Source organism: Helianthus annuus, chromosome 16, assembly GCF_002127325.2.
Source record: "Helianthus annuus cultivar XRQ/B chromosome 16, HanXRQr2.0-SUNRISE, whole genome shotgun sequence".
In the NCBI taxonomy this organism is placed as follows: Eukaryota; Viridiplantae; Streptophyta; class Magnoliopsida; order Asterales; family Asteraceae; genus Helianthus; species Helianthus annuus.
In genome coordinates, this window is record NC_035448.2 from 166,349,505 (window position 1) to 166,373,929 (window position 24,425).

Sequence of the window (24,425 nt, forward strand, 5' to 3'; positions counted from 1 at the left end):
TAAAACTTAAAAAACGTAAAACGTAAAAAGTTTAACGTAAAACTTAAATAGTAAAAAGTTTTACATAAAACGTAAAATTTAAAAACATAAAAAGTAAAAAAATGTTGACGTAAAAAACCGGTGCGTAAAACGTAAAAAAAAACCGCGCGTAAAACGTAAAAAACCGTTGCGTAAAACGTAAAAAAACCGGCGTGTTAAACGTAAAAAAACCGGCGTGTAAAACGTAAAAAAACCGGTGCGTAAAACGTAAAAAAACCGGCGCGTAAAACGTAAAAAAACGTTAACGTAAAAAATTAAACCGTAAATTTTTTAACGCAAACCGTAAACTTTTTTAACGTAAAACGTAAAAACGTGAAGCGTAAAAAGCTTTACGTAAAACGTAATTTTTTTTAGTAAAACGTAAAAAGTTTTACGTAAAAAACCGGCGCGTAAAATGTAAAAAACCGGCGCGTAAAACGTAAAAAACCGGCGCGTAAAACGTAAAAACGTTAACGCAAAACTTTTTTACGTTCCGTAAAAAAGGTAAAAAAACGTTAACGTAAAAAAACCGGCGCGTAAAACGTAAAAAGCCGGCGCGTAAAATGAAAAAAACCGGCGCGTAAAACGTAAAAAACCGGCGCGTAAAATGGAAAAAATCGTCGCGTAAAACGTAAAAAACCGGCGCGTAAAACGTAAAAAACGTTAACGTAAAACTTTTTTACGTTTCGTAAAAAAAAGCTCGTAAAAAAACGCTCGTAAAAAACGGCGCGTTAAAAAAAAACGGCGTTAAAAAAAACGGTATTAAAAAAACGGTTTGTTAAAAAAATCTAAATTTAAAGAAAGATTTTAATAAAAAAATTCTTTTTAATAAAAAATTATTATACAAATCTGAATTTAAATTATTGTTTAACATAAAATTCTGTTTTTTTAATATAAAGTAATTAATGAATAAGACAAAAAGGCAATTAAATACTAATATATATATAAAGACAAAATAGTGTAATTTTACTATACTACCCTTTTGGATTATAATATTAAAGACATAATAAGACAAAATCTATTTAATATTAATTTTAGTTACTTTAAATCTCATCCATCCATTTCCTTGATCTAAAGGCTAGAAAGTGGTTCCTTCAGTTCTTACAACTGGAGGTGGTTCTCATTTTAGCGGTCCCCTATATATATATATATATATATATATATATATATATATGGTAAGGTTCATGCGAGAACCACTGTTATTGCGAGAACCAATGTGAACACAATCTAAAATAGCTAAACCCCCCCCCCCTCTAAAAAAAAACCCAAACCTCTCCCCCCCCCCACAAAAAAAAAAAAAAAAACCTAAAAATAACCTAACCCTCCCCCCCCCCTCCAAAGCTAAAATGCTAAAAACTAAACCCCCAAAAACCTAAAAAAAAAATCTTAAAAAAATCAAAAAAACACACAAAAAAAATTTAATATTTTTTACATTAATCGCTACTTTTAGTAGCCAAATTTCTTTTTTAAGATTTCTTTTTTTTTTTGTGCTACTAAAAGTAGCGATTTTTTTATAGAAATGTTAAAAAAAATTTGTTTGTTTTTTAGGTATTTTTGGTTGTGTTTACATTGGTTCTCGCGGTTCTCGCAATGAAGGGTGGTTCCTAACGGATCCTTCTCCTATATATATATATATATATATATATATATATATATATATATATATATATATATATATATATATATATATATAGGATTAGGTTCAAGAGTGAACACTAGTGTAGTTTGCGAACTGAGTGAACTAATGCTGGCCATACACGTGTGTAGATCAATGGCCAAGATTTGATGTTGAAATACACTAGTGTATTTTACGATTTGATGATGAGATCCTGGCCATACACGTGTGTAGATCAATGGCCAAGAGTTGTTCACTCAGTTCGCAAATAAACTAGTGTTCACTCTAGAACCCCACCCTAAATATATATATATATATATATATATATATATATATATATATATATATATATATATATATATATATATGGTAAGGATAGTGTAAAAAGTGTTCAAAGTGTGAGAAGTGTATTATAACACTATATTTAATACTATATAACACTATATAAACACCGTATAACAATATGTAACACCATATAATACCATATAACACTATGTAACACTATATATCATTATATAACAAATATAACACTATACATCTATCATAGACATGCTATCAGACAACCTATAGTGTTATATTTGTTATATAATGATATATAGTGTTACATAGTGTTATATGGTATTATATGGTGTTACATATTGTTATACGGTGAAAAAAATTCTTAGATCCGCCACTAGATTAATAAAGGAAGATGGACTGGAAGAAGCCAGTGAAAAAAAATGAGTGAAACAAAATTATTATTATTTATATAATAATAAACAAACCCAATAAATAGTGTTTTTACTAGTATTGTCTACATATTAATAAACATTACCTATATATTAATAAACAAAACCAATGAATAGTGTTTTTATTGTTATAATAACTAAAAAAAACTGAAAGAAAAACAATCAAAAAAGTTGTATGGTAATGATGTTGTTCGTATGAAACTCATGGTCAGAGATGAGCAAATGGTATTGGGTACCGGTACCGAATTTTCCGAACCGAAAGATCTTAAGTACCAATTCGGTACCGACTTTTGGCGTTCCTGGTACCGGTTCGCTACCGGTTTTTATCTTCATATACCAGTACCGTAACCGGTATTTTCGGTACCAGTACCGATTCAGTATCGGTTGGCACCGAGCTCATCCGTACCATTGAAACTAAAAAAAAGAAATCATTAATAGTTGAAGAAAATAAAAAAAAATTGTGCTATACCATTGTTGTTCATACGGTACCCGTGATCAGAGATGAGCAATTGGTACCGGGTAGCATTTATCCCAACCCGTGATAAAAAAAATCATTAAAGTTAAGAAAAATAGTAAAGAAAATAATTGTATACTATTGTATACAATTTATATACTCTTAAAGACAAATGTCGGTGCCCTCACCAAATGACATACATGCCCCTCATTTATCTTATTTACCTTTTACCTTTACCTTTACGTCTTTCCTTCCTGTAATCCGCCCCTACCCCTTTACTTTATTCAGCAATTAGCTCAACCCCTTTTCTCATCTTGCAATCCATCACATGCCTATTCTTATTTATAATAAATCATCATGATTTCACTTTCCCCATTGCCCTCTTTGTAGATCAGGTAACCCCTTTGATTTTCTTCATTGCATGCTTCTGTTTTCATTGCTAATTTGTTGGATCTTAGAATAACTATTGATTGATTAAACATGGTTAAAGATTGTTAAAGGTTGAGTCTTTTTGGGATTTAATATGGTTTGATGTTGTTCTTGCAGAAGTTTAATCAAGAATAATTGATTTTAAAGAGGGGTTTTGAGTTTTTGATCTTCTTGGTGAGTTTTCAGATCCTTATTTTTTCAATTATTGTTTGGATCTGTGTGTTTTTGTTGAAATTTGGTTCAGATCTGATGATTATGTGTGTGTTTTTTGTTGAATTTGAAGAGTCAAAGATGGAGCCTATGGATATTGTTGGCGTCTCCTCTTTTTGCCAGACACAGTAGATTCCATCTCTATCTTCGTCTTCCTCTTTCCTTTCTTTTCAGCAACTCTAATCAACAACAAAGGTGGATGATGATGATTGTTATTTGTATCTTCTTGCCGCCGCCGTCCTCCTCCTCGAGCAACCAGTTGACGGCGGAGCAACCATGGCAGCTCCGGAAGCTCCTCTCTGTTATGTCGGCGGCCCGAAAGTCCGCCGTTTTCCGCCTGATGAAACAAATGGTTAGATTATGTTCATAATTTGCTTTCATCTTAACCCTTATATTATGATCTGGAAACTTTAATGTTGATTATAAGATTTTGTTTGATTTATGGGTTGTGTTTGAGTTTTGTAGGGATGGGAAGAAGGTGAAGGGCTTGGGAAGGAGAAACAAGGGATTAAAGGTCATGTTAGGGTTTCCAACAAACAAGACTGTTGGTAACATTATTAATTTCTAATTAATCTATGTTTTATTGTTAAATGATTGTTTTATGTTTTAGGCTAAGAGATTGTAGGGATGGGAAGAAGGTGAAGGGCTTGAGAAGGAGAAACAAGGGATTAAAGGTCATGTTAGGGTTTCCAACAAACAAGACACTATTGGTAAGATTATTAATTTCTAATTAATCTATGTTTTATTGTTAAATGATTGTTTTATGTTTTAGGCTAAGAGAACTGTTAGTACTTTGATCTTAAGGTAAAGAGAATGTTACCCAACTATTCATCAAGTAAGTCCTATGATTATTTGTCGATTTGTGTGATTCGATAGTGTGTGTTGATGTTTTAGATCTGGTTTAATAACATTTTTTTGTCTTTTGCATGATCACAATAACAGATAACCCAGTCGGGATATGGAACTTTTCTTCTGTGTACGGTCTTGATATGTTCGAGGCAAAAGTTCGTGGTGAATTCGGCATCGGATTGAATATTCAGATTTTGGATGATGTTAAGTTGAATGTATTTATCTTACATGAATTTGGACAAGATAGAGATAGTTAACGTTCCACCACATTTGGTGTATGCATGTTCGAAAGCGAGTCGGATCGACAAATATAATACATTTCCATTTGATGGCGTTTTTTTTTTTCAAAAATGAGTCGTGTCAAATATATCGTATAATTCCGAGTTACTATAACTTTTGACGCCGCCGCAACGCGCGGCGGGTCAAAATCCTAGTACTATTAATAGAGAAAGTGAATGAATAGTAATTGTATTTGTTTTAAAGGGTTTTTTATATGTGTTATTTAGTGGTTTTTACATGTTATATATATATATATATATATATATATATATATATATATATATATATACCAACGCAAGTCATATAAGATATATATATATAATAACAAACCCAACCACCCACCTTTAGCCCAAGCCTAACCCTTCACCCAAAAAGTCCTCTTGATATTTACAAAGGTATAAAGTTAAAAAGGAGGAGGATTGATTGCTTGGCAAGCTTATGGTAGGAATAAGTTCCATGCCGCTCTCGAGTGATTCACTAAAAATACACCTTCGGCCGAGTGTTGAGTGATCCCCCGTGAGGTATGTGAACTTGTATATAAATGAAATTTTAAAAAGGCATGCTATGCCCAAATAAGTAATTTATCTTATGAAACGTTCTAAATAAATCATAACGAATAGGATTGTAAATAGTATAAAAATAAAACCCAATAAAGATCTTGGATTCCTGACACTCAAAGACAAGCCCAAAACCTTCTCTTCTACCCATTCCATTTGGGAGTGTAAGCCACATATTAAAGAGTTTTGTTTGAGGACAAGCAAAGATTCAAGTGTGGGGGTATTTGATGTGTGTAAAATGCAACATATAAATTACATCAAATGAGGCATAAAACTAACCCTTTTTAAGTACTAATGTTGGAAAAAGTGTGCTTTTGTCTTCCTTTTGTATTTTCAGGGTTAAAAGAGCTTAAATGAACAAAAGAAGCAAAAATGCAACCAAATCCAACATAAATACAAAGAAAAGGAAGAAACGTGGCACGCCCGACTCCTTGACAGCATCTCCCAAAGAAAAAACAAGAAGAAAGCTGAGCATGGGGCTGTGCCCAGCTGAGCATGGGGCTGTGCCCAGCTGAACACGGGGCTGTGTCCAGCGGACACGGGGCGTGTCCAGCTCAACACGGGGCCGTGCTCAGCGAACACGGGGCAGTGTCCAGAATGGTCAGCCCTGGCACAAAAGACAAAGTGGTAGAAGCTTCTATTGCCCACCACGGGGCCGTGCCCAGCGGACACGGGGGCGTGGTCAGAGTGCTGCAGGTGCATTTATTGTAATTGCGAATTACAATTAATGAAGAGAGAGAGTGTCAGACGGGCACGGGGCCGTGTCCAGCGGACACGGGGACGTGCCCAGGCTTCTGTTCAGCCTATAAATAGGAGTGCTTGGCTTCATTTCAACTCATCCCTTGGCACACCACCTCTCTCACACCTCATCCACCACCCACCTCCACCATAACACCATCATCCACCACCATCATCCATTGTCCATCGTAGAGTGTGTGAGTCGTCTCGGGATCCAAGATTGATCGTAAGAGTTCTTGACAATCAAGGCCATGTTTGCCTAAGTCTCTTACATCACTTGGTGAAGACAAGTGTTTAGTATAATACTTTTTATTTTTAATCTTTTGCACTTTTTATTTGGTTTTGTATTAATGACTTTAATAACTAGTTACTTATGTTGAAGGTGATCTTTCCTTATCGTTTGTCCGTGGTGTCTTGGCATTATTTTACTGTCTATATAAAATAAAAGATTTTCACCATTCATATCTCCACGGTCTATATGGAGGTATGTTGGCTACCTGGTCGGGGGTTAAGGGAACGGTTTGGTAAGGGTCTTGCCCTTGTTCAGCGTTTAGAGGTCCTGCTTGGGACCTGGGTCAAATTTAGTAGGATCTCCTTCAATGCCCATAGGTATTGGATGGCGGGGATCCAAACTCTTTGACCCCCTCATAAGTTAACTACTATTAATACTATAACCCGGCTATTTAGGACTGTATCCCTGCTGACTCAGACTACTTAGCCGAGGGTAACGTCACCGCCAAAAGCGGGGCCTACCATAATTTGCATTAATAACTTAATTCATTATCTTTCAATAATCCGACCCTTTAGGATTGTATCCTTGCTGACTCAAACTACTGGGTTGAGGGTAACGTCGCCTTCAAAAGAGGGGCCTACTACAATAACTAAGATAATCTCTTAAACAAGTGCAAAAGTGCGAAAATAATCAAAGGTTATACTAATACACGTGTCGGATCCAAGTGATTCATCTTGTCTATCTGTTTTTATTTTATTTTTATTTTCAGCATTTAGTTAGTTTTTATTTTCTTAGTTTAAAATCATTTTTCTAACCTTTTTGATTTGATTAGACGTTGAGGATAAACCGGTATTAAAAGCTCTTGTGTCCTTGGACGACCTCGGTATCTTACCAACACTATACTACGTCCACGATGGGTGCACTTGCCCATATGTGTGTTTAGTGTTAGTGAATATCGTGTTTTATAAATTTAAAACTTGGCTAAAAGTGTAAAAAAAAAGGGGCTTAAATATACATCTAAAAACATATATACACTGACACGCATCAAGTTTTTGGCGCCGTTGCCGGGGACACAAGGATTTTAAGAAAGCTTAAAATCGACGGCCTAATCAGTTTTTCAAAACCTTTTTAAAACGCGCGCATTTTTCTGCATTTTAGTTTAATTTTGCATTTACAGTAGCCTGAACACGGGGCCGTGCTCGCTGAACACGCCCCCGTGCTGCATATTTTTAGAGTAGATACCCAGATACAGAGTCTGAACACGGGGCCGTGCTCACTGAACACGCCCCCGTGCTCAACGTGACCAGTCAATTTAATTAAAACGCCCAGATACAGTCCCTGAACACGGGGCCGTGTTCACTCAACACGGGGCCGTGTCCAGCTTCTGTTTCCGTCTTATTTTTTTTGTTTTCTGGTCCCGAGACTCAGATGTGGTCTGTTGAGTGATTCCTATGGATCAATACTCAAGAGGTTACAACTACACCTATGATGAGGATGATTATAGGGGTAATTATTGCACTAATTGTCGTAACACACGCTCGGTTCAATATAATACTTCATATCAACCATCCAATTCATACAACCATTATGAGGAGCCCAGGTACGAGCCATCAACTTCATACACATCCTATGAAGACCAAAGGTATGAACCTCCTCCCTCATACTCATATTTTGATGAACCAAGGTATGAGCCATCATACTCATACTTTGAAGATTCAACATATGAGCCACCACCTTCATACTCTTACTATGAGGAACCATGGCGTGAACAACCCACCTCATATGAGTACTATGAAGAACAAAGTTTCGACCCTTATCCATCATATACTTACAATGAAGAACAATGGTGTGAACCATCTACTTCATATGAGTATTATGAGGAACCTAGGATCGAACAACCGGATTCAAGCATTGAGGATCCAAATTCTTTCAATCTCACCGAAGTAACTAATAGGATATTAGAACACATTAAAACTATCGAACGTTGCATAAAAGAATCTCGCGCAAGGGAAGAGGAATCCCGCGCAAGAGAAGAGTTAAAAGACGATAATAACGTAGAGATAGTTGAAAGTGTAAAAATGGAAGAACAAAAAAGTGAAAAACCGACACATGAGTTAAACAACGAAAAAGGTGAGTCCGATAATGTTAAATTACAAGAAGAGTCTAATTTTGAAGAAATTAATCTCTTGTCACCTACTTTCAAAAATCATTGTTTAGTAACCCCTCATGCCAAGTTTTTAAAAGAGTTAAACACTAGTGCTAAAATCAAAGAAATAGTAAGTGTTAAGTTAACTAATGATCAAACCTCGCTAATAAAAGAAGATCCTTTTGAAATTAACATTACACCAGTTCCATGTTTCTTTCAAAATTCATTTATTAGTAATATCACCATTGATAAAGATCTTTGTGTTAACATAATGCCTAACTACATTTTTGAAAAATTAAGTATTAGTGATTTTGCTCCACTTCAAATACCCATTTTTCTATCTAATCGGAAAATAATAAAATCAATCGGTGTAGTTGAGGATATCTTGGTTCAAACAAATCAAATGGTAATCCCAACCGACTTTGTCATCCTTGATGACGCTCCTCTAGTGTTGGGACGGCCTTTTGTAAAAACTCATGAAGCTTTGAAAAACCGGAAGTACAACAATCTACCTCTTCAATTAGGGGCATTCAAAAGGAGCATAGATCTTGAGCGCTCAATGAAATATCCTTTTGGCAATGACGACCCCCTAATTGAAGATGAGCCAGAGCCACCTGATAAGGAGGGTCTAGCCAAGGACCCTTATAAACGTGGCGCACCACGGAGGCATTCCGCGGAACTATCCGTAGTTTAGTTTAGATTAACTTTTATGTTTTCTAGTTTAGTTTTTAATTTTCAGGAATAAAACACACTCGGGATGGTGAAGGATGCTAAGGGAAGCTTGAACCAACACCCCATACATAAAAACAGAGCTTTCCGACGATTTTTCTTCATTACAGCAAGTTCAGCACGGGGCCGTGCTCACCCAACACGCCCCGGTGCCCAAAACTCTGCAGAAATGACCAGTTCAGGTATCTGGACACGGGGCCGTGCTCACTGAACACGCCCCCGTGCCCAGCCTTCTGTTTACTTTTGGTACTGGCAGTCTAAACATGGGGCCGTGCTCAGCCAACACCACCCCGTGTTCAGCTACCCAGTACCATAAAATCTTGTTTTAACCCACTTTTACACATTCTAATCAACCGAAAATCTTATTTTTGGGACACATTGAGGACAATGTGTAATTTAAGTGTGGGGGGATGCTAATACCTTGAATTTTGCAAGTCCTAATTACAAGCCTTACACAAAACTCTATTGGAACCGCTAATCACCCCAAATTTTTTCAAAAACTTTTCGTTTTTTTTACTTGTCTTGGTTTAAGTTGGGAAATTCAAGTTCTAAAAAGGTTATATTTTTACATATTTACAACCGATAGCGTCATGATAAAAAGAACCAACATAAGAAAATTATGAAATGGCATGACAAATCTAGTTAAAATTTGATTATATATACTTGATCACATAAAAACCCATTCCCACAAAAAGTGAGTTTTGAGCCTTTATTGAGCATACAAATACATATCTTTAAACTAAATGCTCATTTTTCGTTTCTTGTGTGAATAGCCGCTTGGTTTCTTACGACTCTAGAACTTGCCATGACGATACATTCCCGGTCCTTACCAACTTAAACCCGAGTAAGTAAATGATGGAGGCATTAGGACTAACCCCTTTTTATTTCTACACCATCATTTTTCTTTTTTTTTACCACCTACCCAAAATCCCCCTAGTTTACCCCTTTGAGCCTAAACCTTTTCATTTCTTAACCCAAAACAAACACCCTTTTTCCCACCAAAACCCCTTTTTCATTTTAAACCATTTATTTTAGTAACAAAGCGCGGTTTTTCTTATGACTTCCTTATAAAAAAAAAAAAAAAAAAAAAAAAAAAAAGAGAGAGAGAAAAATGATGATAATAATGAAGCCAAAAGAAACAAACAAACAAGGTTATCAAAAAGAACTTTGTTTGAAAAAAAAAATTGCTTCATTAATAAAAAAGTCAAAAGAAAAAGGGTCTTACGAAAACCGACGCTTTTTACGCTTTTCGCCCTTTTACTAACCACTAACCCAACCACCCACCTTTAGCCCAAGCCTAACCCTTCACCCAAAAAGTCCTCTTGATATTTACAAAGGTATAAAGTTAAAAAGGAGGAGGATTGATTGCTTGGCAAGCTTATGGTAGGAATAAGTTCCATGCCGCTCTCGAGTGATTCACTAAAAATACACCTTCGGCCGAGTGTTGAGTGATCCCCCGTGAGGTATGTGAACTTGTATATAAATGAAATTTTAAAAAGGCATGCTATGCCCAAATAAGTAATTTATCTTATGAAACGTTCTAAATAAATCATAACGAATAGGATTGTAAATAGTATAAAAATAAAACCCAATAAAGATCTTGGATTCCCGACACTCAAAGACAAGCCCAAAACCTTCTCTTCTACCCATTCCATTTAGGAGTGTAAGCCACATATTAAAGAGTTTTGCTTGAGGACAAGCAAAGATTCAAGTGTGGGGGTATTTGATGTGTGTAAAATGCAACATATAAATTACATCAAATGAGGCATAAAACTAACACTTTTTAAGTACTAATGTTGGAAAAAGTGTGCTTTTGTCTTCCTTTTGTATTTTCAGGGTTAAAAGAGCTTAAATGAACAAAAGAAGCAAAAATGCAACCAAATCCAACATAAATACAAAGAAAAGGAAGAAACGTGGCACGCCCGACTCCTTGACAGCATCTCCCAAAGAAAAAACAAGAAGAAAGCTGAGCATGGGGCTGTGCCCAGCTGAGCATGGGGCTGTGCCCAGCTGAACACGGGGCTGTGTCCAGCGGACACGGGGCGTGTCCAGCTCAACACGGGGCCGTGCTCAGCGAACACGGGGCAGTGTCCAGAATGGTCAGCCCTGGCACAAAAGACAAAGTGGTAGAAGCTTCTATTGCCCACCACGGGGCCGTGCCCAGCGGACACGGGGGCGTGGTCAGAGTGCTGCAGGTGCATTTATTGTAATTGCGAATTACAATTAATGAAGAGAGAGAGTGTCAGACGGGCACGGGGCCGTGTCCAGCGGACACGGGGCCGTGCCCAGGCTTCTGTTCAGCCTATAAATAGGAGTGCTTGGCTTCATTTCAACTCATCCCTTGGCACACCACCTCTCTCACACCTCATCCACCACCCACCTCCACCATAACACCATCATCCACCACCATCATCCATTGTCCATCGTAGAGTGTGTGAGTCGTCTCGGGATCCAAGATTGATCGTAAGAGTTCTTGACAATCAAGGCCATGTTTGCCTAAGTCTCTTACATCACTTGGTGAAGACAAGTGTTTAGTATAATACTTTTTATTTTTAATCTTTTGCACTTTTTATTTGGTTTTGTATTAATGACTTTAATAACTAGTTACTTATGTTGAAGGTGATCTTTCCTTATCGTTTGTCCGTGGTGTCTTGGCATTATTTTACTGTCTATATAAAATAAAAGATTTTCACCATTCATATCTCCACGGTCTATATGGAGGTATGTTGGCTACCTGGTCGGGGGTTAAGGGAACGGTTTGGTAAGGGTCTTGCCCTTGTTCAGCGTTTAGAGGTCCTGCTTGGGACCTGGGTCAAATTTAGTAGGATCTCCTTCAATGCCCATAGGTATTGGATGGCGGGGATCCAAACTCTTTGACCCCCTCATAAGTTAACTACTATTAATACTATAACCTGGCTATTTAGGACTGTATCCCTGCTGACTCAGACTACTTAGCCGAGGGTAACGTCACCGCCAAAAGCGGGGCCTACCATAATTTGCATTAATAACTTAATTCATTATCTTTCAATAATCCGACCCTTTAGGATTGTATCCTTGCTGACTCAAACTACTGGGTTGAGGGTAACGTCGCCTTCAAAAGAGGGGCCTACTACAATAACTAAGATAATCTCTTAAACAAGTGCAAAAGTGCGAAAATAATCAAAGGTTATACTAATACACGTGTCGGATCCAAGTGATTCATCTTGTCTATCTGTTTTTATTTTATTTTTATTTTCAGCATTTAGTTAGTTTTTATTTTCTTAGTTTAAAATCATTTTTCTAACCTTTTTGATTTGATTAGACGTTGAGGATAAACCGGTATTAAAAGCTCTTGTGTCCTTGGACGACCTCGGTATCTTACCAACACTATACTACGTCCACGATGGGTGCACTTACCCATATGTGTGTTTAGTGTTAGTGAATATCGTGTTTTATAAATTTAAAACTTGGCTAAAAGTGTAAAAAAAGGGGCTTAAATATACATCTAAAAACATATATACATTGACACGCATCATATATATATATAGGGCCAGGATCATTTCAGAACCATAAATATTTACAGAACTCGCAGAACTCCTAATAAATAATCTTTTTATTTATATATTTTTATGTTTAGGATAATTTTATCATTTATTATGTGTATTTTTACGATTACATACATGTTAAAAGTAATTTTATCATTTTTTATATGTAATTTTGTAATTACACATATGTAAACTAGTTTTTTTACATATATGTAATTAGTTATGACACATATATATATATATAATTTTAGCAATTAAACATATGTAAACTGCTTTTAACATGTATGTAATCAAAGAAATACATATAATAGATAATAAAAAGATCCTAAATACAAAAACTTATATACAAAATGTTTGTTTATTAGGAGTTCTGAAAGTTTTGTAGTTATTTAGAGTTCTGAAATGAACTCAACCCTATATATATATATATATATATATATATATAGGGTAGGGTTCCAGCGTGAATAACCTCCCTAGAGTGAACTGCGTGAACAGATCTGGACCCTTGATTTCTTTTTTAGTTGTTAAGGGTAGGGTTGTAATTATATAAAAAATTAGATTTAAATCATTATTTTAATAACTGAATTAAGTTACATCTTTCCTATTTTAAATTCATTATCCATATTATGTTTTATTTATTAATAAGATAATTATCAAAACAAACAACAAATCACCAGATTTCAATTTTAATTTTTATTTCAGATTTCATCACCAGAATTCAAATTTTGATTTTTAAGATCCACGTAAGCTTCATATTTCAACGGTATACACATGTGTACTAGGCTATAAATAGAACAGTACACACGTGTACTCAGCATCGTGCATATGTGTAATTAGCTACATAATACATAAAACTATTTTATATTTAACAAATTACAAGTTCCATAATGTTTTCCAAACCAATCAAAAAAACATATAATTACAAGTTCCAGTTTCGTAAAAACAATAAACCCAACATAATCGAAAAAACAAAAAAAACATAATCTTTTACAACTATTCGCCACGTTGTATGTTAAATCATCCTTATCGACCAAGCAAACAAACATATGTGAATCATCGTTATCGACCTCATATGTAAATCATCCTTATCGACCTTTCATCTCCACTTTTCTCGTTAACGACATCTCCTGTAATAGCACAAAAAAACTCAGCAACTAATACTTTGCATAATTCACAAGTGTACATCAACAACCTTACACATTCAATACACAAAAATTTCCGAGATATCACAAAAACATACGCAATACACATGTGTACATCGCGTTAAAATCAGAATACACATGTGTACATCGCATTAAAAACAGAGCAAAATCAGAATACACATGTGTACATCGCATTAAAAACAGAGCAAAATCAGAATACACATGTGTACATCGCATTAAAAACAAAGCAAAATCAGAATACACATGTGTATATCGTATTAAAAACAAAGCAAAATCAGAATACACATGTGTATATTACATTAAACATTGTACTCAACATTGAAAACAAACACAAAACAGAAATATATTATAAAAAGGTAGATAATGATGAATTATTTGATTGTAAATTGTTTTTCTTTTAGATACTTTTCGGGTTAAAGTAGCTAATTTTATCTTTATTTTTATGAATTATTTTATTATATGTATTTAGGTTTTAAAAAAGGTAATAATAAAAAATAAATATGCATTTATGGATAGTTGTTATGATGATTGTACTGTACATGATGCAGTTACACTTTGACCAGAAGAAGATCTCGTGTGGGTTGGGTTTTCAACTTCTCAATTAACATTTTTTTTAAAAGGTAATTGTGCTTGACATATAGTTTAAGATGTAACGATTGGGGTACGTAGATAAGTTTGAATTGAGATCCAAGGGACAACGTTGAATGAAAACGACCAATACATTAAATATTAATATTGTTGGTTATCTCGTTAAAAATGTTACCTTGAGCATCATCAATACACACTTGCATGGCTGGGTTTTGTTGTTAAAGACGTGACCTGTGAATCAAAGAGTAACAATCAGACAACAGAATACAGAATGAATCAAAGTAACAACACAAGAAGAAGATAGATCTGGTCGATGAAGGTGAGAGAGAAATTTGGATCTGGGCGATGAAGATGAGAGAAAGATTGAATATGATGATTTTCTTAGATCTGGTCGATGAAGGTGAGAGAGAATGATTGAATAGGAGAGAGAACGAGATTTGTGGAATTAGTTTAAAATGGAAATTACACATATACCCTTATTGATTTAATTAAATAGTAACAATTAATCAAATAATTACCATCATGCCATTGACTTAAAATCTCAAGATCATAAAAATCAAGGGCCCAGATTAGTTCACGCAGTTCACGCTGGAGAAAATGTTCACGTTTGAACCTAATCCTATATATATATATATATATATATATATATCTTATATGACTTGCGTTGGTTTTTTATCGATGTAAATCACGTGTCAGTATTTTTAGGTCATATCAAGATTTTTTTTCTCTATGGGTTACAGTAAAGAGTGTAGGTGGTGTAACAAAACAAGCTGACACCGACCAAATTCTCGATGTGTTGGTCTATTTTTGGTCATATCATGATTTTTTTTTCTATTAGTTGCTGTAACAAGTGTCAGTACCGTAGTTAAACAAACTGATACCCATCCACCGCGCAACACGAGAATTTCCGACGCAACGCGCGGATTTAATAGTACTAGTTTTTATTAAAAATATGGTTGATTGTAAATTTTGACCATTATTGTAGTTTGTAATTTGTTATTAAAAAATTGGCTGATTGTGAACTTTGACCACCGTCGTATAAATATGTCACAAACCCACGGGTCTAAACAGTAGTTAGATAAAAATAATACACTATAGGTTTTAATTTTATATTTTCAAAGTCATAAGTTATACTTTTCAAACCATAGAATAATATTTTTCAAAATCATGAATTATAGAAATACTGTGATTTTATAACAAATCAGTGTTTTTTTTTTCAAAAACGTCAACTCAATTTGTTTTGAGTGATAGAGCCTTTTAGAGCACCCCAACAAACCTGATAAAGCGGACGAGGACCCGATGGAGGGCTGGTGACTAGGCGGTCCGGAGGAGAGGAGGCCCGCTCAAGCGGACTGTTGTTTTGTGGGTCTTGGCCTGATTTTTTGAACGGTAACTTTATAAAAAAAATTCAAAACTTTTTTAAATTTCAAAGTTTAAAGCGTTGTTTTTATATAAAAAATAGGGTAAATTACACTTTTCGTCCTTTATATTTGTACCAGATTGCAATTGATGACATTTAACTTTAATAATTACAGTACAGTCCTTTATTTGGAAAACTCGTTACACATTTCATCCTTTAACACTAACCAGGTTAAATTTATCAATTAACTCCATTCACTTAAGAGTATTCTGATCATTTCACGCTTTTATTTAAAATGTAAACTGTTTTTAATAAATAAAACCAATAATAATTACATATATACATCATCTTCCTCAATTCCCTAACCCTAACCACCGCCACCACCATATGAAAATATCAAAATTCAAACATTCAAACTTTAAAAACGTACACCAAATTAACAAAATCCACTTCAACTTTAAAAACCTACACCAAATTAACAAAATCCACTTCAACTTTAAAAACCTACACCAAATTAACACCAACCTCAAATATTCAAACATTCAAACTTTCACTCTTAACCATTCACTCCCGGTCCATCTTCTATTTTACACCAAAATTATATACTCAACCTTTCACTCTCATCTCAAACTCTCAAATGGATGACAAAAGAAGCTTTCAGGGTTCGGTTTAAACCCGGACCAATCAACCAACACCCCACTCTACCAAGGCTTCGAGTCACCAAATCAACCCGAATCTATGCCATCCCAAAACCAACAATTCGGGGACATGAATTAAACCGGTTTCTTTCATCCACAACTCCAAAACTTCGAGTTTAGTGCCTCCACCCGGTGCCATACCGATACCCGGAACCGGTTATCCGATCTATGGGTTTGGTCCACAAATGGAGACGGGTGTCAACCACAACGTTCAACCGGCGGCCGTGTTCAACTCTCCGGACAATCGTCCGATACATCTACACCAACTCCATCTTCAACCCAAAAAAAATAAAGGGAAAAAATTAGTCGGTGAACATTGATTATATGCATAGGTTTCCTAGGATGTTGGGCACCATTGATTATATGCAGTAATAGTTGTATCCCATGATTTTTGGATTTAGCATATGTCTTTTCTGGAGTTGCCGGTTCAAACAATAACATCTCAGTCAGTCATCTGTATTCAATGAAATAATAACGTAATTCTCCAATCAATCCAATTTTTTCCTTCAACCCGCTCTCAAATGTCAACAGCGAAAATTCTATGTATCCAACTCTTTAAATTATAACACATCTCCTTCCTCGTCCAACACGACAAAACATGTTCATACTCTTTAGAAAACATCTCTTCTCCTTCTCTCTTATTATCATATACTTAACCAATATTACCACCTTAGCTCAACCACCACCTTTCTTCCACCACATATGTCAAAACTCAGCAACCTACACCATAAACAGCCCATACCAAAGAAATCTCGACACCGCACTCTCCGCCCTCCCCACCACCAACTCCGGCTTCGGCTACTTCAACTTCACTACCGGCCAACTCAATGACAAAGTCATCTCGTTCGCTCTGTGTCGTGGTGATCTCGAACCCGCTTTGTGCACAAACTGTGTGAATGACTCCATCATTAAGTTAAGAGAACTATGCCCAAACCAAACAGAAGCCATAGGATATTACGATAAATGTTTTTTGAAATACTCCAATGAGACTAGAAATACTAATGAGGTGGCTTTACCTAACCCGCAAAATACGAGTAATGTTGATCGGTTCAATGGGGATCTTCGAGAATTGATGGACAGGTTGAGAGGTGAGGCGGCTGCTGGCGGTCCACTACTGAAGTTTGTGTTGGCCCCAAAATGGATCTTGATCTCTAGAACGTGATAACAAACTTGTATAACTTGAATATATAAACTGAGAATTTGTACAATGGAATGTAATCTACGAATTACAAATGAAACTATCTATTCCTATTTATAGTTTCTAAAAGGTACGAGTGAAAAGACATGACTCTTCGTGAAAGGGTACGTCTCTTGGATTGTGTGGTTGAGATTGATCTTGAAAAGGTATGTTGATTCTTGGCCACTCATCCGAACCGTCGTCTCCCTTCTCCTCTTTGCCTTGCGTCGATCCGAATGGGTGTGTGGAGAAGACACACCTTTTCGGTTAGTGAGGGAGGTTACCAATTTCCATGTTGTCAACTTTGGTCCCTCAATTTCATAACCGCCATGTAACCGCCATGTAACCGCCATCTAAATAACTATTAACTATATACATAATAACCCTTGTACTTGAGGATGTATATGATTAGTGATTTCATTCACCCCCCTAATCATGAACATCCTTAAGTTGTAGATCTTGAACTCCGAGTAGCTTTATCATCTCGAGTCTCCTCGGTATCTAACACTTCACATGTATCTTCTTATTCACGAACCTTGCTCCTCACGAACTTGCTTCACACTTGTCTTGACCGCACTTGATTTGTATCACACGAATCTTTTCTTGTGTAGTTGTCTCAACACGAACTTCACCCGGTCTAACTTGCCCACTATCATATCACATGACTTGCATCCATCTCGCATAGATTTTGGATAATCTAATTCACTTAGATTTCTCTTGCGGTTGTATCATACAACAATTACTTCTTCTGACCCAGTCACAGGATACTTGTTTCCTTCATGCGCGCGCCTTCTTTTGGTCTATCACAGATTTAATCTCGTCATCACGGTTGTCTCTCACAACGAGTTCTTCATTATTGATTGCTTCCCTCACGGATTCTTCGCTTTGATCCGATCCACTCACTGGACTGTTTTGTTACACCTTTCACAGGTTATCTCCGCATCACACGGTTCTTTCCCTTTGATCGTATCACACGACCAAGTTTCACGTTTCTATTTCTCTTCAGCGTCTAGGCACATCAGAAGTGCCGGTTCATCATCATCTTCCATTTCAACCAATAGTGTCTCACTTTCTTTGGTTTTCTTGGTTGGGCATTCATAGGCATAGTGCCCAAGTTTCTCACATCTGTAGCAAGTGATTTTCGACTTATCTCTCATAGTCGGTGTCTCTTGCTTGCTATCATCACTTTGTGGTTTGTCGGTTCCTTCCGACTCGTAAGAGGTGTGCCCTTCACCCCTATGTTGATAATTGCCTCTTCCTCGGCCTCGTGACGGACGGAATCTCCCTCGTCCATGATTTCCAACATGTTGTCCATGACCCGTATACAAGAGTTCTTCTAGATTGTTCACAGAGCTTTCCTTTTTCTTCAACTTTAACCTTTCTTCATACGTTTTTAATCTACCAATAGCTTCGTCTAGCGTCATTGTGTCTAGATCGGAGTATTGCTCGATCGATGCAACTATTTGAATAAATCTATCTGGCACGGCGTTTAGAAGTTTTCGTACCAGAGTGGATTGATTCAACGTCCTTCCGTACTCGCTTGCCCGTGTAACAATACTATTAATCTTTGCAGTGAACTCGTCTATTGTGTCATCTTCCTTCATTTGCAATAACTCAAATTCTGACAATAGCGTGTGCATACGCGCCTTTTGTACCCGATCAACACCAACGTGTCTAACCTTTAGATTATCCCAAATCTCTTTTGCAGTTTTACAACTTGCAACTTGCAATACAACGTCTTCTGGTATTACTTGAAACAGATATGCAATTGCAGACTTATCTTTCTTAGTGTCTACCATTGCATTTTCTGCCGGTTCAATCGTTTCCCACAAACCATTCGCTTCAAGAATCGTCTTGATACGAATAGCCCAAACTGTATAGTTTGTTGGTTTCAGAATCGGACACTGAAACTGGGAAAGAGAACTTCCTTCCTTTTGAATTACAATTTGTTGATTCGGTCCGGTTGCTCCCGACATGGTTTCTGACCGAATGATTTTCACTTTGACAAACTTGTAATCAAAACAACCCTTCACTTTTTTTTTAAAAAAAAAACTTCTTGTCCACCAATACGAACCACCCGTACCGGTAAAATTCAATTCCCTTGAATTCAATAAACTTTCAAATCTTAACCCGCGAATAACCACAACGCGTAGTAATCAACAATCTAATTCGCACTAAACCCCGGAATCAAACAAACCCTAGATTCCTAACCAACCCTTCGGTTCAACCGATCACCCTAGAACCGAAACTAAAAAAATCTGAATTGAACTTGCGAATTGAAAACGAAAATGAAACCTGATCGCGAATTCCCTGCGATGCCTTACGATTCCCACGCCTAGAGCCTGATGCTCTGATACCAATTGTTGGCCCCAAAATGGATCTTGATCTCTAGAACGTGATAACAAACTTGTATAACTTGAATATATAAACTGAGAATTTGTACAATGGAATGTAATCTACGAATTACAAATGAAACTATCTATTCCTATTTATAGTTTCTAAAAGGTACGAGCGAAGAGACACGACTCTACACTCGCACCCATTGAAGTCTATAAATAGTTTAGTTTTAGTTTGTATTTTGTAACCCTGGAATCTTGTATCTTACATCTTGTAACAACCAGGTTCTGTTGTTCATATATTAATACAATTGCATATTAGGGTTAATCCCTCTCTTCTTGTTCTTTGTTCGATTATTATTTTGTTCTTGATTGACGAGTTGAATTCATGGTCTCCTGGGATCTATAGTTTGCCACGGGGAACATAACTGGGCCAAATTTTTCAACGATCTATGGCCTTATGCAGTGTACTCCTGACTTACCGGAGCAAGCATGTAGTGATTGTTTGGAGGCTGCAGTTAATCGGATCCCAAATACTAATCTTTATGGGAAAGACGGTGGGAGAATTCTCCAATCTACGTGTAATTTTAGGTATGAGATATATGAATTTTTCAACAAAACTACTCAGGGCATCCCCCCACCACCACCAGGTATGTTTTGTATCATATTTTAACGTTAAAAACAAACTCAGATAGGGCTAATTAGGACAGGTCGTGTAACAATCTGAAACATAAAGTATAAAAGTCATCAATATTAAAGACAAAGGACACCGATAAAGGACAAAACTTGCAATTCACTCTAAAATTATTTTGGAAAACGTTCAAACTAAACGCACTTGCTATTGTTACAGGTAAAAAGAAACAGACAACAAGAACTGTGATAATAGTAATTGTTACTCTGACAATTGTTGCTATAATAACTACTTCGGTGTGTATCTATATGAGATTCAAGAATAAGAAAAGGCAAACTTCCTCGTCGTCCCCCCCTTACGAAAGTATTCAGAGTAAGTTTCGTGTTTACACCTTAAAATTCATAGTTTCAACTTGAACGAAAGGATAATGATGTATACTACGTAACAGCCGTTTATTGTTGCTAAAAATTTAACTAGCATTTTGTTATCATACAACGTAACACATCATTAAACAAGTCTAGCTATAGAATTAAGAACAACACAGTGTTGCCAAAGAAACTTCTAACTCATCTTTCTGTCTACTAGCCGCAGCTATGGACATAGGCTCTAGTGAATCATTGCAGTACAATTTTAGTATAATTAAAGCAGCAACTAATGACTTTTCTGAAGACAATAAGCTCGGAAGTGGTGGATTTGGAGCTGTTTACAAGGTATGGACAAATTAGTATTGCTCATTATGTGCTTAAATTTATGTATCTTGATATTAGTTAAACATGGATATATCATATATTCATATGCTGGCTATTATATGATATTTAGGGTAAGCTTATAGATGGAACTGAAGTAGCAGTAAAGAGGCTAGCAGGGAATTCTCAGCAAGGTGACACAGAATTCAAGAATGAGGTCTTACTAGTTTTGAAGCTTCAACATCGTAATTTGGTTAGGCTCCTTGGTTTCAGCATAGAAGGAAAGGAACGGCTTCTCATTTATGAGTTCTTGCCTAATGCAAGCCTTGATCAATTTGTATTTGGTATGTCGTTTTAAAAGATGACACCTTTTTTCAGTCCAGTATAAATTGCGTCGCTAGAAAAACACCGACATATCTAAATATTACACGTATTTTTGGGTTGGATATTACATTTTAGTAAGAATTTTGGCCAATCTAGCAACAAATGCAACCACAACCAGTAATTGGTTTATGTACGTTTCCTAAGTTCTTAAGAAAAATCCTCTTTCGTAGTGTCATAAAAGTTCTTAACACTTTTGTATGAAAATAATTTAATGATGTTTCAACAATTCAACGATGTTAGCAAATGATGTTTCATATGTAATGAATGTTGTCACTAATTCCCAATTAATGATGTTGTTTGCAGACCAAACTAAACGTATACTTCTTGATTGGGAAACGCGATACAATATCATCAAGGGCATTGCGAAGGGATTATTATACCTTCATGAAGATTCTCGTCTAACGATAATTCATCGTGATATGAAAGCGAGTAATGTTCTTCTAGATGCAGAAATGAACCCTAAAATTGCTGACTTTGGTATGGCAAGATTGTTTAAACCCGAGGAAACTCAAGGAGACACAAGTCGGATTGTTGGAACATAGTAAGCCTTCCTTTAGTTTTAATTCATAGCAGGATCGTATAGAGTTTTAAATTTAGTTCTTGAACAATGTACTACTACTTTTTTTTTGTTAATTTGTGTCTCTGAATAGGATCTCTACATGTTGAAAATTTACTCATTATTTTTTTGTGACCAAATATTTTTGCAAGTGCTAACTTTTTTTCCGATATATGCACTCTTATAGTGGCTATATGGCACCCGAATATGTCCGACATGGCCATTTCTCAGTAAAGTCAGACGTCTTTAGCTTCGGAGTGTTGGTATTAGAGATGGTAACGGGTCAACAAAACCAACATTTTCAGCATGGAGATAGTCTAGAAGATCTTCTTAGCTTTGTAAGTATGCTATCATTTCACCAAGCCTGAATTGAAACAACATATAGCATTTATGTGGATATATTCATTTGCAAAAGCTTTTTTTTATATGTATATATAAAGTTATTATCATTTAGTTAAGAGTTTAGAATATCTTCTAAGCGTTGTAAGTATTCTATCATTTCTCCATGCTTGAACACAAAATGTATTATGTGTAAGGATATAGTCCCTTGCAAAAGTTTTTTTTTTTTTTGTATTATATGTATATATCTCTATAACAAAGTTAATATCATTTAATTAGGCATGGAAAAGTTGGCGGAATGGTACACCATCAGATATCATAGATCCTACCTTGAAGATTGGACCAAGTCTACGTGACATCATCAGAACTATACATGTTGGATTATTATGTGTTCAAGAAAATGTCATCAATAGGCCAACCATGGCTTCTATTGTTCATATGTTGCATAGCTTCTCGGTCACACTTTCCGTGCCCTCAGAGCCTGCATTTTTTGATTCTTCAATGAAAACAAGCCGTATAGAGAATCCTACAACAATAGAATCTATAAATGAAGTTACGATATCTAATTTTATTCCTAGATAGATAGTTATTTTGAATGAATATGATGTATATTTTCTTGGCTTTCTTTAAGTAATACTATTTGATTTCGTTCATAGCTCTATTTATCTTCTAATGTTAACCAATAAAAATGACATCCATGCATCCATAATCATTACTTTGCCTCCGTTTCACACATGTGGTGATGGTGGTCATATTTGGTGGTGGGGTGTTGGACGGGATGGAGAGAGAGGGTGTTAATTGGTGATTAGGGCTGTAAACGAACCGAACGAAGAACAAGGCCATGTTCGTGTTTGTTCGTTAAGGAAATTAACATATTCGTGAATTGTTAATGAACGCATACCGAACATAATTTTATGTTCGTGTTCGTTCATTAAGGAAATTCAGTTGTTCACGAACAGTTCGTGAACATTGGTCTCGAACACAAACGAACGCAAGCAAGCAAGCAAATAAAAACGAATGCAAACTTTAAGTTGAAAATAAAAAAAAATATATATATTGTTATCCTTAAACATTGGATATAAGTAATTAAATATAACCATCAAATGATAAATCAAAACACAAGAAGTCTACTACACCACCAAACCATGAATCAGGTTTAACTAACTTAGACATAATTATCCCCAAAAATGTATTAGAATGTCCAAATTTTAGCTAACTTAGAAAAAAAATAGGGTTTCAAGTTTTCAATATGTTCAGATAAAAGGTTTATTATTTATTATTTATTATTTTGAATATAATCAAACGAACACGAACGAACGTAAATGAAAGTAACTGAACATATTACCGAACGTTCATGAACGCAGTCGAACGAACGAGACCTGTGTTCGTGCTCGTTCGCTAATCTAACCGAACAAAATTTTTTGTTCGTGTCCGTTCGCTAAGCTAATCGAACGAACATAAACGAACTTCCTGCCGAACGGTTCACGAACTGTTCGCTGAACGTTCGGTTCGTTTACAGCCCTATTGGTGATTGCGGTCATAGGTGATGGTGGGTGATGGCAATTTTAAACATAAAGTAAGAGGTGAGGTGGCGGTGACAGTGTGGTGGTTGTGGTGGCAGTTTGGTGTGGTTGTGGTGGTCTAGAGAGAGAGAGAAAGATAGAGTACAGAGAGAGATTGGTTATAACTTTGTTTTTTATTTAAACAAAAATAATTAAATTGGGTATACTAACAAAATTACCCTCATATACATGGCACATGATCAGATTTAACGAAAAAATTAACTTTGTTACACCCAAAGGACGTAACACGCAAGATTAGCAAGCATAAAGTACAAATCTCGTGAATTTTTGTACTTTTGCTCGTGTTATTTTAATTGTTTCTGTGTAGTTATCTCTCATCAGGGTCGGCTACTGGGCCAGCCAAGCCCAAAATTACAAAGGGCCCGAAAGTATTTTGTAGCTTGTATATTGTATATGATGATAAAAGGCCCTAAAAA

The 24,425-nt window shown here is 35.9% G+C and overlaps 3 protein-coding genes across 7 annotated transcripts; all 3 read left to right on the plus strand.

Annotated features, from left to right (window-relative positions):
* The first annotated feature begins 3,052 nt into the window (after nt 1-3,052).
* On the plus strand, nt 3,053-4,639 carry LOC110916745. Of its 4 annotated transcripts, none has more exons than XM_022161427.2 (7): nt 3,053-3,210; nt 3,362-3,418; nt 3,528-3,806; nt 3,920-4,002; nt 4,065-4,128; nt 4,227-4,289; nt 4,397-4,639. In XM_022161427.2, the coding sequence occupies exons 3-6, from the start codon at nt 3,654-3,656 to the stop codon at nt 4,260-4,262; spliced, it is 336 nt and encodes a 111-aa protein (XP_022017119.1). In that variant the 5' UTR covers nt 3,053-3,210; nt 3,362-3,418; nt 3,528-3,653; the 3' UTR covers nt 4,263-4,289; nt 4,397-4,639. The 4 variants fall into 4 exon arrangements, 2 of the variants coding, with proteins under 2 accessions (XP_022017119.1, XP_022017118.1); XR_002579963.2 differs by having other exon boundaries at nt 3,054-3,210; nt 4,080-4,164; XM_022161426.2 differs by having other exon boundaries at nt 3,054-3,210; nt 4,065-4,164.
* A 12,257-nt stretch (nt 4,640-16,896) lies between these two features.
* LOC118487940 (putative cysteine-rich receptor-like protein kinase 9) lies at nt 16,897-17,570 on the plus strand. The gene has a single exon (XM_035984842.1). The coding sequence runs from the start codon at nt 16,916-16,918 to the stop codon at nt 17,477-17,479; it is 564 nt and encodes a 187-aa protein (XP_035840735.1). The 5' UTR covers nt 16,897-16,915; the 3' UTR covers nt 17,480-17,570.
* Nucleotides 17,571-20,244: 2,674 nt separating this feature from the next.
* On the plus strand, nt 20,245-23,085 carry LOC110919910 (cysteine-rich receptor-like protein kinase 10). Of its 2 annotated transcripts, none has more exons than XM_035984840.1 (7): nt 20,245-20,480; nt 20,681-20,833; nt 21,047-21,171; nt 21,281-21,491; nt 21,835-22,072; nt 22,275-22,425; nt 22,706-23,085. In XM_035984840.1, the coding sequence occupies exons 1-7, from the start codon at nt 20,291-20,293 to the stop codon at nt 23,006-23,008; spliced, it is 1,371 nt and encodes a 456-aa protein (XP_035840733.1). In that variant the 5' UTR covers nt 20,245-20,290; the 3' UTR covers nt 23,009-23,085. The 2 variants fall into 2 exon arrangements, with proteins under 2 accessions (XP_035840733.1, XP_035840734.1); XM_035984841.1 differs by having other exon boundaries at nt 21,053-21,171.
* Nucleotides 23,086-24,425: the final 1,340 nt, after the last annotated feature.